Consider the following 19,330-nt stretch of genomic DNA (forward strand, 5'->3'; position numbering starts at 1 on the left):
ACTGTCTAGATATTTCAGTACAGCCACATTATATGAGCAAGGAATAATGTTCATCTTCATTTCTAACAAAACAAGGATAAGCATTTCCCCCAATATTATATTCGTAACACATTTACCATGCAAGTAGTGTGGAAAAACTGTACTTAAAAGCAATAGCACATATATTAACTTACTATTATGTTATCTAACTTTCACTAGACAGAAAACTCTAAATTCCAATATTTCTCTGATATTCTCCCAATAATATTCTCATATTTATGTCTGAGGTGGAAGCTATTTACAAAAGATGCTAACCAGTTCCATGCCCAATATAAAGAATTTCAGCTACTGAGATTTTCCCCCGCAAACAGTAAAACACTAGTGTTTCTAAAACACTAGAGAGAATCTGTCATAGTTCCTTGTGTTTTCATTACTTCCTTGACATGGTTTAATTAGTAATCCTAGGAATTTCCTCACTCTGCTGGCAAAACATCAGTTACTATAAACAGGTAATGTTACTGATGTTACCTGTTTATAGTTTGCTTATAGTTTTGTTTGCTTTTTAAACACAAAATGTATTTGGAGAGAAAACTACTACTTTACCTTCACAATGTGTATACTTCAGAGATATTTAGGATTTGTCAGTTCACCCTGACACATAAAATAGCTTTTATTTGTCTGGATGATCCCAGCCTCACAACTTTCACTGCCTTCCCTTCCTAATCTCGATGACCTTCTTTACACACATACTGACCTTCAAAGAAACTGCTGCAGATTTTGGCTTTTGGCTTCAGTTTAGACAGAAAACTCAGACTTTTATGCCAGAGAATAGAAAAACTTCATAAAAGAGCCCTTGAGGAGCAATGTGAATTAACTCTTCATTCACCAGACTGTTGACCTAGGTAGCAACTCCAATCTCTCTGAATGATGGATGGCAACGAGTTAACAGTGGATCTAGTCCTTGAGAAAAGCCACACTTAGGAAACATGGAATAAAAGTGCTAAAGAGAACAGCTAGCACTCAGTGTGAGCCTGGTTTTGAACCAGCAGACCTTTCGTGCCCCTTGTTTCTAAGTCTTTATATTGGCAGGGATGAGCAAGGGGGTTAAGACCTTGCGCTCACAGCAAAGCATGGCCTCTGCTCACTTAGTGCTGCCTACAAAACCCTCGTAGCTTTTCACTGCCTTTACCCACACACTGGTCAGCTATCAACACTGATGTGAAATAGGAAATCGTGGCAGTTCTCAGTCAGGTTCCACCTTTACAACAGAACTATAAGACAACAGACCGAAAGAATCACGATGTCTAAATTTGGGAACACCCTCCTCATTATTCTGACAGAAGTCTTGACATTGTCACCTCTTCTCAGCTGGCCTCATGGGAAGCTCAGGTCCCCTTGGGCCCAGCAGCTCTGCAATGCTTGCTGTTCAGAATCTGCTCCAAGCCTTCCTCATGAGCAGGGAGGGCAGGATCTCCCTACCTGAGCTTAGTGTTGATCTGCAGTGCTTTGGCCAGCATCTTCGCTCCCATGTCCCCCATTCCGTTCCCGCTAATGTCCACTTTGGTCAGGGAGGTGTTGCTTCCCAGGGCATTGATGATGATGGTGACTTCAGTCTTGAGTTTTGAGTCAGCCAGGGACAAGGACTGCAGAGGCTGTGGAGCAAACAACATGCAGCACTCAGTAGTCTCATCAAAGCAGCATCCACTCTCCACGATACATCTCGTGGAGAATGACAGGGGATGGACCCACTGCACGTGTCTGATTTTAGAACTGCTACCTAAAAGACACTCATGGATAGAAACTGAAGGTTCTGGCACAAAATGGACCACTGGAGTCAAAGATGGAGAACTTGTGTTTTAATGCTGAATACCTACCACTTCTCTCTTAAGGGAAGCCAGGGAAAGACAAGTAGGCTGACAAATGCCAGCTTTAAGCAGAGGATAGGATGAAATTTAAAAAAAAAAAAAACCATAACATAAAAATTTCTCAGCTTTAATATGATCACCCTTTATACCCATTTTATTTTTATACAAGGTGAAATGATACCTTAAAATACTAATAGAGGGCAAATGCAAGATAAAAGCCAGCCAGGATTAATAATAGCTGACAATTATTGAACAATTACTATGTTTAACCACCATTTAAGCTTTTCATGTGTATTAATTCACTTAATCTTCCCACTAACCCATTACTTAGATGCTACTGTTATCCCATTTCCCAAACCAACAAACAGAAAAGTTAGGTGACTCAACCAAGGTTACATTGTTAAAAAGGACCTGAACTAGGATTCAAACCCAGATGTACTGGTTTCAGATTTCATGCTCCTAACCTTATACCACATCTCCCTATTAGCTTATTGCAGATCTTTTTGATCATCACCCTTTAATTTTATCTTTTTTTTGAGACAGAGTCTCGCTTTGTGAGGAATGCACAGGCTGGAGTGCAGTGGCACAATCACCACTCACTGCAGCCTTGACCTCTTGGGCTCAAGCCATCCTCCCCACTCAGCCTCCCAAGTAGCTGGAACTACAGGTGCGCGCCACCACGTTTGGCTCATTTTAAAATATTTTTTTTTGTAGAGACAGGGTATCACTATGTTGCCAAGGCTGGTCTCGAACTCCTAGGCTCAAATGATCCTCTCACCTTGGCTTCCTAAAGTGCTGGAATTACAGGCATGAGCCACCGCACCCAGCCTTAACTTTATCTGTTAAGTTGCAATCAGAAGATACATCTACAATTCTTTTTTTAAGTCAAACTTGTGTGTGGCTTTTTTTTTTTTTTTTTTTTTTTTTTGAGACGAGGTCTTGCTCTGTCCCCCAAGCTGGAGTGCTGCAATGGCATAATCTCGGCTAAATGCAACCTCCACCTCCCGGGTTCAAGCGATTCTCCTGCCTCAGCCTCCCAAGTAGCTGGGATTATAGGCACCTACCACCATGCCTGGCTAGTTTTTGTATTTTTAGTAGAGACAGGGTTTCACCATGTTGGCTAGGCTGGTCTCAAACTCCTGACCTCAAGTGATCCACCAGCCTCAGTCTCCCAAAGTGCTAGGATTAAAGACGTGAACCACCACACCAGGTCTTGTGTGACCTTTTTATTTGACCATAAGCTGTATGGTGAATCCAAACCAGCCCACTCATTGTCCATTTAAACCAGATATTGAAAGCCACTCAGCCTAAAGGCAGGTTTTGTTTGTCCTGCATGGTATCTGACCAAAATAATAATAATAATAAATTAATAGAGCTTCCTACTTACACCCAGCTCACTTTACTAGTTTATGTTGCCTTCCTAGCCCTGTGGGCATTTGAGTTTGCATTCCTTGATTTAAGCCATAACTTACTGAAGTGGGGTAAGAATTCCAGGTTAACCAGGTTGAACCAATGTGGCTCTAAATGTCAGAACTCAGACTTCCCTGGGAGATCTGGATGTCTCCTGGGTTGCGTGGAGTGCTCTATATCGTCCTAGCCACACTAAACAAATTGTATGGTTATTGCATAAGCAGTCCCAACATTACAGGAAGTAGTGATAGAAGCAGCTTCTGCGGTAATCTATGACCAAGTTCCACAATGGCCTGGGGATTGGAGCTCTCAAGGTGTGCCTGGGTGGTCTACATGACAGCCCCCACACACAGCCTGGGGTTTATCTATGTCTACTCAACCACTTAACATTGACTTCCAAAGCAACATCTGTGAGAGGTTCATCTACCAAAGGGCTACAGGAGACAGAATGAGGGTGTTGATGGTTTCAAGACGCAGATATCAACAAAGCATTATTTTATGCATGTGGTTGGTACCAAGAGACAATATTATCGTCCTTATCATCCAAATTTACCATGGCTTTCAAAGTTAATACATTTATGGTAAAATCAAAAGGTAATGCTGTATTAATCAGAATCAAATTTATAAAAAGTTAAATGGCCTGGTAAGTGCTAAGGCAATTAAAACCTGGGCCAAAAAGTCTGCATGCATTTAGACTCAAGTGGGTTTAGCTTGGTTTCTTCAATTTTCTTAACATCCTACATACAGGTAAGCAGAAATGACAACTAAAAATGCTTCAGGCTCAGGAAACTTACTGTTTTAAAGAAAAACAAACACAATATGCTTTAAAAAAGATGTAATCACATCTTTCATCATTTCAATAATCTTTAATATTGGAAAACTGCCAACTCTCTGAGCTATCAAGCATCAATTCCAGGACTATATTCAAATTCTAATACACCCCAGTTAATACTTAAAAATAATAGGTAGTCATTAATGTGAACAGAACAGCCTGAATTGTATGCATATTTATAAGGTCATCCCTTCTTGATTTATTGTACTTCTGTGTAACATTACTATTTGAAATCTTACTATTTCTTTTTCATAGCTGAACATGCTTAATCTGAGAATCTGTCTCCTGGCTACAGGCACTCCCAGGAGAAACACATTCTGTTCTGCTGGTTACAATACGGGTTCATATGTATAATACTTCAGAACAAACTCCCTGTCATCTTGGCCCCTCTATGTTACTGTCCCATGACTCTGGGTGCAGCAGCCTCAAAACCACTGTCTATAGATGAAGGTGACACTGGAATCCACCAGCAACTAGGTTTTTCAACTGAACATAATGTACAATACTGGGTGAATAAGGTATTCCATAGGCTTGTCAAAGAACAAGCTCTACAAACACCAGGTCAGAATGTAAAAAGCAAAGAGATTACTTTTTTAATAGGTAAAACTCATAAATAAATAAAACAAAAAATGATCCCAATTGTACCAAGTATCGATAAAATTTTTATCATCACAAGACTCATCTCCTAATCATTTCAAATTGTTTTGCATATTACCGATTTAAAAGTAGAAGAAAATAGAAGGTAACTGCTTTCTGAAAAAGCCATCTACTTTTCAATGGCAGGAACATAAAAAGCTTTTCATTGTACAGCATTACGAGCAACACTCTAGTCAAACTTCTAACTTGACAAAATTCACATTCATATAGCAAACTTCATCATCTGCAAATATGGTTTTAGGTATATTTTAACTATTATCTTTAAGTAACAGACTTCCAGAATTATAGATAGTTTGAAGAACCTCACGTAATGACCAAAACATAAAATTTATATACTTTTAATAAAAATATAAATTTTCTTAAAGTATGTGTTAAGAAAAAAAAACATTTTGGGGTGAATATTAAGTATAATTACATAATATTAGCTTCCGTAATCGGTTAAAACTGGGCCAATACTGGAAAATCAGACACTCAGACAAAGCAGAGTGATGCAAAGTCAAATTAAATACGTAAAGCAAACAGCATAAACTCTGAGAAGTCTAAATTACATTCTAATTATATCCCTAATTTCAATAACCCAGCATAAGAGCAACAAAATGTGGGGTTTATTAGCAAATGAGGGTAAGGAGAAGTGCTGAATTCATTAAATAATAATGAGATTCATTTTCTAGCCCACAGGTTGAAAATTACATGCACAATGAAGAGGAAACAGAACAGAATTTTCTCCTGCCCACCAGCTCAGAGCCCCGCCAAAGAAGTGGGGGCAACAGCAAGTGAGGAAGTGTCCAGTGTCCATCCCTTCTGGTCTCTTAGCTTTCACAGAAAAGTCAGCTTACAGCTGTAATAGAATTTGCTATTCCCTGGTATGAATTCAGAAGGGAAAATTACACTTTTTCAAAATGTGACATACTCCACATGATTAATATAAAAATCACCCTCATGACCTACAAAGGCAGCTATTACAAAACATGAATAATATAACTCTTCATAGTAGGAATACAAACTGATCTGAGTTTTAGAAACTGGAAAAGCTGAGTCTGGTGACCAAATAGGACTTTGAGAGGAAAGGGACACAATTGTAAAAAGCATCAGTAAAGTATAAGGTGTAACACACCAGCTCTAAATTAAATGGATTCATGGTAGAGTGCTTCTTACTTTGTCCATAAAATAACTTTTCTTTCTCCTAATCCATTTTAAAGGGCAGCAAAATAAGATACTATTTGAAATTAAACTTCTTTACCCTGAACTAAATTTTGGTCAGGAGCAACTAAAGGGAATTAAAAATACAGAGCGCTACTAGACTTCAAGCAGCAATTAAAGATGGAAGAAAACTTCCTTGGTCTCCTATAATGCCACATAATTATTAGATGAAATTCAAATTAGCAATATGATATTTCTCAGCATTATATAAGGTCATAAAGTCAACTAGATTGTAAAAATTCATGCCTGCAGATTAGATTATTAGCTAAAGTTAGGAAGTAGTAAGGCTAATTAAAAGATAGGCCCAGGAGTTAATTTATACTTCCTTCTATCCATTAGTGACAATCTTCCTTTAATTGACAGTGAGTTGAATGAAGTAAAAAAGTGAGTTTTTAAATACATTCTACAACTCTACTAAAGCATATTTATTCCATTTTTAAAAAGTAATGGAAAATGTATACATTGATAACACTATCTGAAAGGATTTCAGAATTAATCCAGTAGAAATAATCAGTAAGAATGGCAACAAACAGAAGATTTTAGTAAAAAATGTTTAACATAATACTCACTGATTCTTCATCTTGAATCATCTGTACTAAGTTGTCCAATACAGGTGTCAGATTTCTAAAGAGATTTTAGAGATGTGGACAGTGGAATCAAATCAAAAGCTTTCAGGAGGCTGGTTATTTTCATCATTGTCATATAAAAAAATTCAAAACTCTTACTTGGATTTCATATTATTAAAATTTTTGCCTAACGCCAGGTGTTGTATTGATCTGTTTTTACTGAGCCACACTATTAAGGTAGATAGGTCAGATTCTAAACCTGGAAAGAATCAGAGTAAATAAAGCATCAAAACACATGTGTATAAATTAATTCTGAGCTGGAACACAATTAAGCAAAGGTGACATGTAGTTCGATGACTTCCTTTACCTTCCTGAGGGGCCGGGATTCTAATCTTTCATTTTCAAAGGCATTCTTTGCTCTCTTTTCATGTCCTATTATTTCACAGGGATAAACTCATTCTCTACAAAGACTTATCTAAATCTGTTATACAATCAGTGGCTAAACCAAGTCAGCAGGAAATGGGATGAATAATGGCAGAAAGTTTCATCTCTCCCCACCTCTCTGTTAGAGAAGATTCCAACAAACTGTTCACTAGGGGGTAAGTGGAGTTAAAGTTGTCTATGCAAATTTCACAGGTTCATACTAACATGATACTACAATCAGCAGAAACGAAGCTAATGAAATAAGCTTCTGAATAAATAAACAAGAGTACAATTTTATTATCAGCAAGAATGCAAAAAGTTGGGCTCAGACCTTTTTCAATGTACTGGTGATATTTTTGTAACTGAGTTGTTTTACTGCATAGACTTTGCATAGTTGGCCACAGAATCAACTTAGTAAGACTCTGGCACAGTTTTATTCTACAAATAAATCCTATTGTTAAATTTAAAAGCCCTATTAGTTAAGAAATAAAATAACATTTTTATTAAGGTATGTCTGGATTTGGGTAGAAGATTATTTTCCCCTTATTAACTTGCTTCAAAAAATATTTCAGTTTCGTTTCTTTTCTGATACCTGACTTACCATTGTCGGAGATGTCTAAGCTGGTGATGTTGTGTATTTCAGCAATGCAACCTTCTAATACTTGAGCACCTCCTGATCTCAGCTGGAGAAACACAAACCAAACACAGAGTAAAGTCTTCACTCTACTGGAAGTGTAATCAAAATATTAAAAATAGGAGAGATAGTCAGTCTTAAAATAAACTTAGTACCAAAGAAAAAGTAAAAGCTTATCAACTCCAAAAAAGCCTATCACTAGCCATTGCTGCTGTAAAGAGCCTATCACTAGCCACTGCTGCTGTTTCCTGTGCCACGTGATCCCACATTAAAACCTAAAACCATTAGAAAAAAACAAAAGAGAAACAAGACGACCACCACCCAGGCCACTATAATAGCAAAGCAGTGTCAACCCGGAAGAACTTCTTCATTTCTGACTTTTGGAAATCTAATAAATTCATTTTATACATGAGAAAGTTACTGTTTTATTTGACTGTTACCGATTCCAAGGTATAAACTCTCCACCCAACCAAAGGAGACATAAAGACTTACTTTGATTGTCAAACATTTCAGGAAGGACCCATCCCTACCTGTTCTAAGAAACGAGTGTGAGTTCTCACTAATAATTAGCTAACTAAAGATGACTGCAAAATGATTTGTAGAAATGCTTCGAGTCATGGAGGGAAAAATGTTGAATTAATATAAAATATCATTATGATGATTATTTTAGAGCAAAACTAAGTGCAAATGATTATTCTCACCTCATTTGCAATTTTATTTAAAAGAGAAAAACAACCTGAAAAACCCAATACAGCACTTTTCATCTTTTCCTATGAAACCAAAGCATATTTTACAGGAGTCATAATATCTTTGTATTTTCCATTCAGCAATATTTGTTGAGTTCCTACTCTGTGTAAGACACTGTGAAGGATGCAAAGTTCCCTAAGCTGTGGCCCTTTTGCTCAGTAAACTTATTATCTAATGAGGAAAAACAAACTATCATTTATTGGAAACCTGTGAACCAAGGAACATGGCAAGTCCTTTACTCATGTAGGAAAATTAAAATTTATAAAAATTTTGACAACAAATTTACAATACAAGGTGCTATTTTCCACATGTCTAGGTTTTGATGTAAGAATTAGAAGAATCCTCATTTCTCTATTTTGGATGCAATATTTTGCTGGTTCCTTGGATCAGAACTTGCCAACCTCTCTAGCTTTTTGTATGGTAAGCAGAGAGTTCTGCACAGATCTTTGAGAATGCTCTCTATTCAGAAGAATTTCAGTGGGGATGTTTACATTCAGCCATTCCTACTTTTCTGAGACAGTATCTCACTGTGTTGCTCAGGTTGGTCTTGAACTCCTGGGTTCAAACAATCCTCCCACCTCAGTCTCCCAAGTAGCTGGAATTATAGGCATGTGCCACCGCATCTTGCCATTTCTACTTTTTAAGGTGACAGATTGCTCTAAGGTGAGCTCTGAAGTAGAGTATTGCAGAGAGGCAGACCTCTCCAAGAGACTGGTTTACATACTTCAGGGAAACCAAAACCAACTTCACAGCTGAAGGGCTTCTAACCTGTGTGTGAAGCTATTGTCAGGAATGAGTGGCGGGCCCATTTCACTACACCTGCTTATTTTCTCAGGAGCTCTCCAGCTTACCCAAATGCCCCATCAGGCCTGTCTCATCATGACACCTGTACATCTTCCCAGCACCTTGCTACTCAAAATCTGAGATGAATAAGTACAGAAATTGAGTGTAAAAATTTTTAGAAACCTTAGTAGTAAACATTTTAGGTCTGTTGTATCTAATCATAAAAATTGGGGGCTTGCATATCTCACATATTTCTAAATTTTCTTGTATTTTATTCTTATTATATTTTATAAATGTATTGGTTTATGATAGATTGGAAGTTTAAAAAATATAAAAATTTATTTACTACAGATAGTTCTGAAAAGCATGGCTCTTGGTCACAGCTTGTTTAAACTTGAAGAATTAAATGTGTACATACATTATGTCAAAGCTAAAACAAGAACTAATTTAAATAAACACTTCTCCAAAAACAATTTGATTTTTAGAGCAAGAAAAAAGTATGCTTTTGAGAAGGTAAGTGTAAATGCGTAAGTCTTTACAATTTCATATTTGCTGAGAGTTATTTACTTGTTGAGAAATAAAATTTGTTAGAAAATGTCTATGTTCTATCATTGTAAAGTATAGTAAAAATATTCCATTTATAGAAATAGAAAATACAGGTAACATTTAAAGGTTTAACTTTGCTTATACATACTCCTTACTGATAATATTTGCAGCATATACACATAAAACATATGTTCCGATACTTAAAAAATAATCAAATGTATCAATATATTCTAATTGATTCATAAAGTACTTACACAATGGCCAAGCTAATGAAAGCCCAAGGAGAAAAAACAGAAAACGTTATCAGCAGTATGCAGAACAAGAATAAAGAAGAAGCTAAAGTCTCTATCAATACAAAACGTAAAAAAGCAGAGAGTCAGGAAAAATACTTCTAACTAAAATTTGCTCCCAAAACAAAAATTTTAGATACAAAAATAACTGCGCTTCAGTTACCAAGAACATTCAATTTAAGTCACAGGTTATTAAATGTCTAAAATTCTCCAAAAGCTAAAGCTTTCCCAAAACAGTAAAAGCTTTTTCATTACTGTAAATGAAAATCCTTTTAAATGAATTTGCATAATTAGAGGCTGTCTGCATGTGTGCATGTAAAACTGGTTTTTAAATTACCCTTATTTGGATCCCACACACTAGCATTATTTAAAAGAAAGCAAGATCAAAGAGAAGTAAATGTGACTAAAATGACGAACACTTTTTGAACTCTTAAAAATAAAATCACATTTCTTTCAAGAGAGTAGTATCCTCTCACTCAAGGAAAGTGTAACATTTCTGATCTTACTCATTACTAAGGAAAAAGTAATATCAAACACTCAAATATCCATAATGGGGATAAGGACAGCAAGGAAAATTAAAATCTAGAAGGAACTTTCAATAATTTACTTTCCTTCCTTAATATCATTTATCATTTAAAAAGATATGGCAAAAATATAAAATGACCCCCAAATTACCTACTATTCTTTCATAGGGGTTCCAATAGTAATTTTTTTAAATTAATTTTTATCCTGGGAAATTTTCATACATAAAACTGAATGGTATAGGTTTCTCCAAGGACAGAAAAAATGATTAGACAACATCCAGTTCATAATGCCCACTTTCTAGCAGGATTTGATGCCAAATAACAATCTAGTACCTAAGAAGGATGTATATAAATACAGTTGTTTCCTTTTTTGTTTGTTTGTTTGTTCAAGACAGAGTCTCACTGTCTCCCAGGCTGGAGTGCAATGGCACAATCTCGACTCACTGCAACCTCTACCTCCTAGGTTCAAGCAATTCTCCTGCCTCAGCCTCCCAAGTAGCTAGGATTACAGGCGTGCACCACCATGCCTAGTTAATTTTTGTATTTTTAGTAGAGACGGGTTTCACCATGTTAGCCAGGCTGGTCCTGAACTCCTGACCTCAAGTGATCTGCCTGCCTTGGCCTCCCAAACTGCTGGCATGACAGGCATGAGCCACCATGCTCAGGCAAATACAGTCATTTTCAAGGTGCAAATAGGTGCAGATATTCATTGCTTTCATATATGCATCCTGTCACGTGAAACATTTGCAATTCTGCACTCCATACCTGGCCTAACAGGGAAGTGATAGGTGAGGGGAACTACAATGATGCTTGCCTCAAGGTTGGTCGAATGATTATCAAACGGAATGAAACTGTAAAAGTTTCTATTCAATTGCTGCAAAACTCATTACAAATGTCAGTATTTGATGTTATTTTTTCTACTCATCATGAATTGCAATAAACTGTAGGATCATCTTTAGAAAAGTTTCCACTTCAAGAAACTAACTCCCACACCCAGGCCTGCAACTAAGCCACAACTACAATTAATTGCCCTTTGCATCTTCTCTGAAGTATTAGAGATTTTTGTCTCTCATTTGGAAGGAGATTAAGTTTGAAGAATTTAGTCCCATCATTTACCAATTCTTCTCTTAATGTATAACTATGAAGTTATAAGATTTTTAAACATACAAGAATGCACATGGCCAGGCACAGTGGCTCACACCTGTAATCCCAGCACTTTGGGGGGCCAAGGTAGGTAGATTACTAGAGGTCAGGAGTTTGAGACCAGCCTGGCCAACATGGTGAAACCCTATCTCTACTAATAATACAAAAATTAGCCGGACACAGTGGCATATGCCTGTAATCCCAGCTACTCAGGAGGCTGAGGCAGGAGAATAGCTTGAACCCTAGAGGTGCAGGTTGCAGTGAGCCAAGATTGTACCACTGCACTCCAGCCTGGGTGACAGAGCAAGACTTCGTCTCAATTAAAAAAACAAAATGCATAGATCCATTGCCTCTCTTCAGATACTTGGGTACATGGGAAGAATACTCATGAATGACAATATCACTACTGCCATATAAAATGGTTTTGAAGCTCTTCAGAACTAACCTAGAGGGCAATGGAATACACACATTTCTCTGAACATCTGTACTGACACTAAATCCTAACCCTTTGAGAATGAATAAGGATCAGCCACAGGCCATCCTGAAGCTAATCTGGCCATGAAGTATAATACTGTCTTGTGTCAAAAAAAATCAGGTTTCAAGAAGAATCTGTCTCACCAATAAGCTGATGAGAGTAATCCTTATTGAAAGATGTAAAACAGCTTTGAAGGCAATTCCCAAAATTTTTTGGTAAAGATTGAATATTCATAAAGCTGCTAAATAAAAATTTTTAGAAGGGCAATACTGACCTATGATACCAATTCTGACATTCCAAATAAAGCTCGTCCATTGCAAACCTTTTACACCCTAGATGATGGCTCACATATGCTGGGCTGGCGTAGTGACGTTGTGTCAGATGCTAGCCTTGAAAACCATTATTTCCATTCAATAGATGAGCAACAAAGGCTGAAAGAAGGTGAGTCACCTAATAAGCCAAGTAAGTGAGCCATGTTTCAAAGGGGGCCTTTTGATTCCAAAGTGCTCACCCTTGGCTCACTCTTTTGCCTCCCATAACTACTTTGAGTCATTTTCACATACAAGACAGACTCCTTTTCCATACTAAAAGACCAAGGGAAAGAAACAGAGGTGATGATATCATTAATGCAAAATGCCTTAAGGAACATAGAAGTTTTTTCCTATAAGTATAGAAGTTACCTGAAAATGTAAGGTTAATTTCAGTGCTTATTACCTTAGTTATCACAGATCCAAAAGACTATAGACCAACATTTTAGATTTAATTTTCCAAATAACAATGTTTGTATTGTAAGAAAGCAACTCCATACGTTCTAAATACCCACAGGGCACTTTTTTTTTAATAGCATGAAGTGTAAGTCTCCTCTCTCATTCAAATTAATGAGATTTTTGTCTCTCATTAAAAAAATGCCTATTTCAGGGGAATAAAGAATACCCTGAGAACTACAAGCCAACTTATTAGGAAAGGTGAGAACGAACAGTAAAGGAACCAGCATATGGCAAAATCAAAAATAACTTGCTTAAGTTATTCTAAGCTCCCTGTCCAAACACTTTTACTTCCTACTTTAAGACTGTTTTCCCTTTTCTCCCAATAATCTCAACTACCATATTTTACCATCATTTACCCTCTATAATACTCATACTAATCTGATTTTAAAATCCATCACTGGATTTATTCCCCCTACCAGGAGAAGAAATAAATCTGGGTCAAAAATTCTTTACAGTAGCCAGGCACGGTGGCTCACGCCTGTAATCCCAGCACTTTGGGAGCCCGATGCGAGTGGATCACGAGGTCAGGAGATCGAGGCCATCCTGGCTAACACAGTGAAACCCCATCTCTACTAAATATACAAAAAATTAGCTGGGTGTGGTAGCAGATGCCTGTAGTCCCAGCTACTCAGGAGGCTGAGGCAGGAGAATGGTGTGAACCCGGAAGGCGGAGGTTGCAGTGAGCTGAGATCACGCCACTGCACTCCAGCTTGGGCGACAGAGCGAAACTCCATCACAAAAAAAAAAAAAATGAAACTGCAGGACTGCAGTACTGCAGGACAAACCCTCCCTATCCGTCTCCATCCCCCCAACCCCCGGCCCTCCCCACCTCCTCCCCCAACCCCAGCAGGATGATCAACACCTGCCAGCTGAACGCTCTGGACCTTGACTTGTCCCAGGTCTGCCAGCCCCTCAGCCTGAGTAAGTCATCCTCAGAAAAGTAACTTCCCAAGATGACAATGGTATCAAGGAGAAATTTCATTTCTCACCACCTTTTGGATTTTAAGACTAGATTTATATGATCATCGGGAAAAGTCAAGGGCTGAAGCTGCTATGATTTTGACTGGTATGCTAAGAGTGGAGAGGGTTTGTAGTTAAATAGAGAACAGGCAGAAAGAAAATATACATATTCATGATTTTAAACTTCTGTGATAGAAAGAGCTTCTAAGAGGATTACATAAACTCTGCAATATCAAATACAGATGATTAAAGACTCAAACAGTTAACACTCAAAGTGTCAAGCATTCCAGTATGAATTATATTGGAAATCCAAACACTTTTGGGGGGAGATATATTATATCATGAAGAGAAGTAAACTGAAATCTACTTAAATGTGGACGTCTAGGCCTAAGAAACAAAATGTGATAAAATACTATGACATAGTTTAGAAAAATAATTTTGTGTTTTACCAACTTTCATGAGCATCAACATAACATGTGACTTTATAAATGTGGTCGCTAGTACTGTGATTCAAGTTGTAAGTGGGGAGAACATGGTACTACAATACTTTTAAGACTTCCCCATATCAGCAGTATCAATTTATCATATAATGCATAAGTGAAAGGCCAAAATGAAGTTGGAATTTTCATAACAATACTGTTCAATCCCATCATCAGAGATTAACCATTTGACCTGAATTCCTGCCTTCATTAAAAAAAAATTATAAAAGATAAAGTCTACTAGCAATTAGGTTGAACTTTACAAAACTGCCAATAGTCTGCAATTTTTGACAGGCAAAATATCAGTTTTATACAGTTCTTCTACTATAACTATCTGAAAGTTATTCTCAATAGATCACAAAGGAGTTTAAGGGACAAGGTATATTGCAATCTTTGGGAACACGGCCCCTATCAATTTATTTGAGAAGAAAATGCCTAACCATACTTAGTAGTCTAATAATTATCACTGTCAATATAACTATTAGCAACAGAGAATCAGGACAGTATTTTCATCATGGGTCTGCCATTGGTAGTTATATTATTTACACCTCTTTTGACCTCAGTTTACCTATAATTAAGGAACCATCTCAGTTTTATCACAGAACTGAATAAAAGATGTTAGACTGCTGGCAGTCACGATATTTAATCAGGACTGTAAAACCACATTAGAAGTTATTGCTAATTTAGTAGTTTGATCTAATAGAGCAGTAAGGTTTACACCAACTTGCTTTTTTGTTTTTTTGAGACAGAGTCTCACTCTGTCGCCCAGGCTGGAGTGCAGTGGTACAATCTCAGCTCACTGCAACCTCCGCCTCCCAGGTTCAAGCAATTCTCTGCCTCAACCTCCTGAGTAGCTGGGATTACAGGAGCCTGCCACCACTGCCAGCTAATTTTTATATGTTTAGTAGAGACAGGGTTTCACCATCTCAGCCAGGCTGGTCTTGAACTCCTGACCTCGTGGTCCACCTGCCTTGGCCTCCTAAAGTGCTGGAACTACAGACATGAGTCACTGTGCCTGGCCTGTTTTTTTTTTTTCTTTCTTTCTTTCTTTTTTTTTTTTTTTTAAATACGGAATAACCTATCCCACTGGCTTCGTCTCTTATTCCTCCCCCAATTAAAAATAAAATTACTGGCCGGGCGCGGTGGCTCACGCCTGTAATCCCAGTACTTTGGGAGGCCGAGGCGGGAGGATCACGAGGTCAGGAGATCGAGACCATGGTGAAACCCTGTCTCTACTAAAAATACAAAATATTAGCTGGGCGCGGTGGCGGGAACCTGTAGTCCCAGCTACTCGGGAGGCTGAGGCAGGAGAATGGCATGAACCTGGAAGGTGGAGCTTGCAGTGAGCCGAGATTGTGCCACAGCACTCCGGCCTGGGTGACAGAGGGAGACTCCATCTCTAAAATAAAATAAAATAAAATAAAAAATAAAATTACTATTGGCATGCCCCTCAGTAAACTGCTGGCAAACAAATAATTAATATTACCATATTTGGTTTCTCTACTATAGTCTATTTTTACAAACGAAAGATAATTAATGTGCATATGAAAATTCCACAATGTAAGGTTAGTTTTTTTAGGGTTCTATTGTCTGGGTTTTTTTTTTTTTTTTAACAATATGTCTTTCTGTATTGTTTTTTGCTTTTCTTTTTTCAAAACAATAAGACTGTTCAATCACATAATTGGTGTTCACTCCAGCTTGAAACTAATGAAAAATACTACACTAACAATTTATATGGTACAAATTCAGACTTGTCCATTTCTAGAATTTTCATAGAGGCAAAGCATTAATTTTACTCAATATTTAGTATTGGCTTGGTGCCTGGCATTTTGCTAGGAGATAGGGGAAATACAAAATATAGTATGACATATATACTGCCCTCCAGAAAGTTACATCCAAGCATACAGGAGTTAATTTAATACCTATGCAAGGTAGGACTGGCGCTTTAGCGTCCAAGTATATGCTATTATCATTAAGGGTTAGATAATTAGAAAAGATCAAGATCACAAACGGCTGAAGCAGGCAGGAAAGAAATTTGGCAGACAGATAGGAAACCAGCAAGAGCAAACAACTTTTCTGCGTACCAGATACCCTAAGAAGCACTTTTCAAAAAGAGCTCCTTTAAACTTCATAACAACCCCTTGGGAGAGGTACTATTATCTCCATTTTGCAGGCACAGAAATTGAGACTTAGTGATATTAACCAATTCATCCAGGATTGCATAGCCTAGGAGGCTGATGCACGTATGCAGGAGACTGCACGTGAGTTAATTCCTCAAAGAGAGGGAGGTCTTGGGGAGGTGGAGGAAGAGGGACATGGTAGGAGTGCTGGGGAAGAGAGAACAGTGAGTGTAAAGGCCCGGGAATAGGAATAAGGAGACTTCTATCTCCTTTCCTGGGAAGAAGTGGTAAAGTTTGACATGTTAAGTCAGGCTCTGAACAGGCCATATAGTTTGTATCTGGGTATCTTCTTACTAGCCACACAAAGTAAAAGTTTCAAAGATAGTAAAAGTTTAGGTGTCCTGTAAAATACAGACACTTTAGTCTCAATTCTTCTCTATGAGCTCTTTGATAGGAAGTATTAGAAATTGCTATACTTTTTAGAGGTATGTTAATTTTCTTGTTTTAAATCAAGATATTACAAAGTAAAATTAATAAGACAGCCATTCTCTTTCACGCTCTACAAAATCCAAGAGTTATACACATTTATCCCCTGCAACAAATGCTGCATGTTTCATTTTCATGATGGCAAAGCAAGTCTATGGTTTTATATCTCAAGGCTTCATCATAAAATACTCAGCCATCCGGCACCAAGAATGGAACAACAACAACAACAACAACAAAACCCAAGTCATTAAAACCATACTTGAAAGTTTTCTAAATGGTGTTCTGTGGCTGTCTGTAGAAGAAACTTGCAAAGTACAGAACGTTATAAACTTGTATAATGTATTTTTCTGCTTCATTTACACCCTGTGGAATCACACTATCTATCACATTTTATCCAGGAAAAAGACAAAGCGGTTAAGGCTATTATCTCTTCCAGTATACAATCTAAGGGTGTTCTTACCTCACAGTTGCTGAGATCCAGAGAAACCCCCTTCAAGTTATGATTACAAGCCAGGCCCAATAACAGTGCTCTGAGGGGAGGAAACACATATATTAGATACACATTCCACACATTGCCCAAAAGAAAAAATGTAAGCACACTGAATAAAGCCTAGAGAAAGAAGACTGCCTTTTCTGAATCACAGGTCAAGCACCAAGCACCCTCTTACTTTTTAAAATGCCAACTGCATTTCTGCCTCACAACAACAGTGAAAGACTGACTCTGCAGCATTCTTTTGCCTGACAGGCAGTGAGCCCATCATAAATGTAAAACCTGGCAGGATTGCTATTCCTATGCAAATAAACCAACAGCACACCTAATTGCATATTGAAATTAAATTGTGCTCATCACAGATAAATTCCCACCTGCATCTGTTTGAGAAGAGCTTTAATAATGTTTAGAATATTATTAAGCAATTGTTATTAGAGTTGCAAAGTAAAGCTAGTTTTCCCTAAGGAACATGTAAGTGAGGAAGTCAGGCTCCATACTATACCAGGATGTGAAATTACATCTAGATGACTTTATTAAATGACCTACAGTAGCGGGTGGGCAAGGGTATAAAACAAAGCACATGTCTTGAATCGCAGTCCAGGATCCTGCCTGTCCAACTACCTGCTGAGCCGGGACAAATCATATATCACTGCTCTGAAAAGGAATTTTCTCATCTGCAAATTGAGGAGATTAGACTAATCACTTGGATCCACTCTGACAAGTCAGTCCTATAAAATCCCACACCATCAAGCAAGCTTGAAACAGAAAATTCAGACATGCACACACAACCACTAAATTATACTAAGTGGACAGAAGACCCTAAATCAGACTTTGTGAAAAAGACAGAGATGAGCATAAGATGGTTCCTGCTCTCAAACAAGGAAAACAGATAGGTATGACAGTAACTCTAACACAAGGCTGCCAGTGGTAAGTACTAGAAGAGTGGAACCCAGGTATTTATTAACTGGGGGTGACTACCTGTTTTCCATGTTGCCAGGAAAAGGACCTCTACTCAGCATACCCCAAAAATACCCTAGGGTAAGGGTGAGGTGGGAAGGTAGGGAATTATTTTATGCCCAAGTCTCTGAGATTTTCTTTTCTAGTGATTCTCTGGCTTTATCTACTAAGAGAGAACCCAGCAGTGGCATGGAACACACAGGGGCTTGGCTGCCTCCAGCTATGAAAACCCACCTCCTCCCGCTCCCTGACCCTGTTGGGAGGCTGGAAGTAAGTGCCTTCCTTTTCACTTTTTAAATTCAGTTCACTAGTCCCTTATTCTAAAACACTGTCCTATGAGAAAGGCTGGGTATATCTCATCTATGTACTTGTTCAAATACGTATTAAATTGCTTCCCTTTCCTAAAAATTACTTATGTGCCCTTTCTTTCATGGGGGCAGTATTGAGTCACTGAAAGCGCTGGAGGCTGAAAACCAAAAGGCCAGTCCTCATGTCCCAGCTCAGTGGCTACTGGTTGAATGACCTAAAGCACATCACTTTTTGTGTGTGTCTTAAGTTCTCATCAGTAAAATGAGAGAGTTAGGATATTACCAAAGAGGCCCCTTTTATTTCCAATATATGCTGAGTTTCTAGGACTTAGACACATATTTCAACATTGTATTTTTATGATGCTTAGATGGAAGGAAAATACTTCCTACTTTTCTCACATGTGAATTAAGGCCAAGAAAACAAATGATATGCTTTAAGGCATTTAACTACAGAAGGCCAATGATTAGGAGGCAACAACTCATGAGACTAGTAAAAATAAATAACCCATAGAAACTGTCCCTAGTAACATAAAAGAATAAATACAATAAAGCATACTGGGCACTGGGGAAAAATTCTATAGAAAAATATGATGTTTATTTTAACCTAATGATGGCAAAATTGCCTTAACAATCATCTTCTAGATCCCCAATCACTATTGCAAAATTGCTTAAGAGAATAATTTGAATTT

The 19,330-nt window shown here is 37.7% G+C and overlaps 1 protein-coding gene across 19 annotated transcripts in view; it reads right to left on the bottom strand.

The window, feature by feature from the left end:
• The window catches only part of CARMIL1 (capping protein regulator and myosin 1 linker 1), a 349,557-nt gene that overhangs the window by 105,774 nt on the left and 224,453 nt on the right, over positions 1–19,330 (bottom strand). For all 19 annotated transcript variants that reach the window (XM_074038752.1, XM_065544339.1, XM_074038747.1 and 16 more), the window contains 5 exons: positions 17,347–17,416; positions 7,534–7,615; positions 6,669–6,768; positions 6,513–6,567; positions 1,459–1,631 (listed from right to left, as the gene is read on the bottom strand). In XM_074038752.1, coding sequence (XP_073894853.1) covers positions 1,459–1,631; positions 6,513–6,567; positions 6,669–6,768; positions 7,534–7,615; positions 17,347–17,416 — 480 coding nt within the window. The remainder of the gene's footprint in view (positions 1–1,458; positions 1,632–6,512; positions 6,568–6,668; positions 6,769–7,533; positions 7,616–17,346; positions 17,417–19,330) is intronic.

Source organism: Macaca fascicularis, chromosome 4, assembly GCF_037993035.2.
Source record: "Macaca fascicularis isolate 582-1 chromosome 4, T2T-MFA8v1.1".
Lineage (NCBI taxonomy): Eukaryota > Metazoa > Chordata > Mammalia > Primates > Cercopithecidae > Macaca > Macaca fascicularis.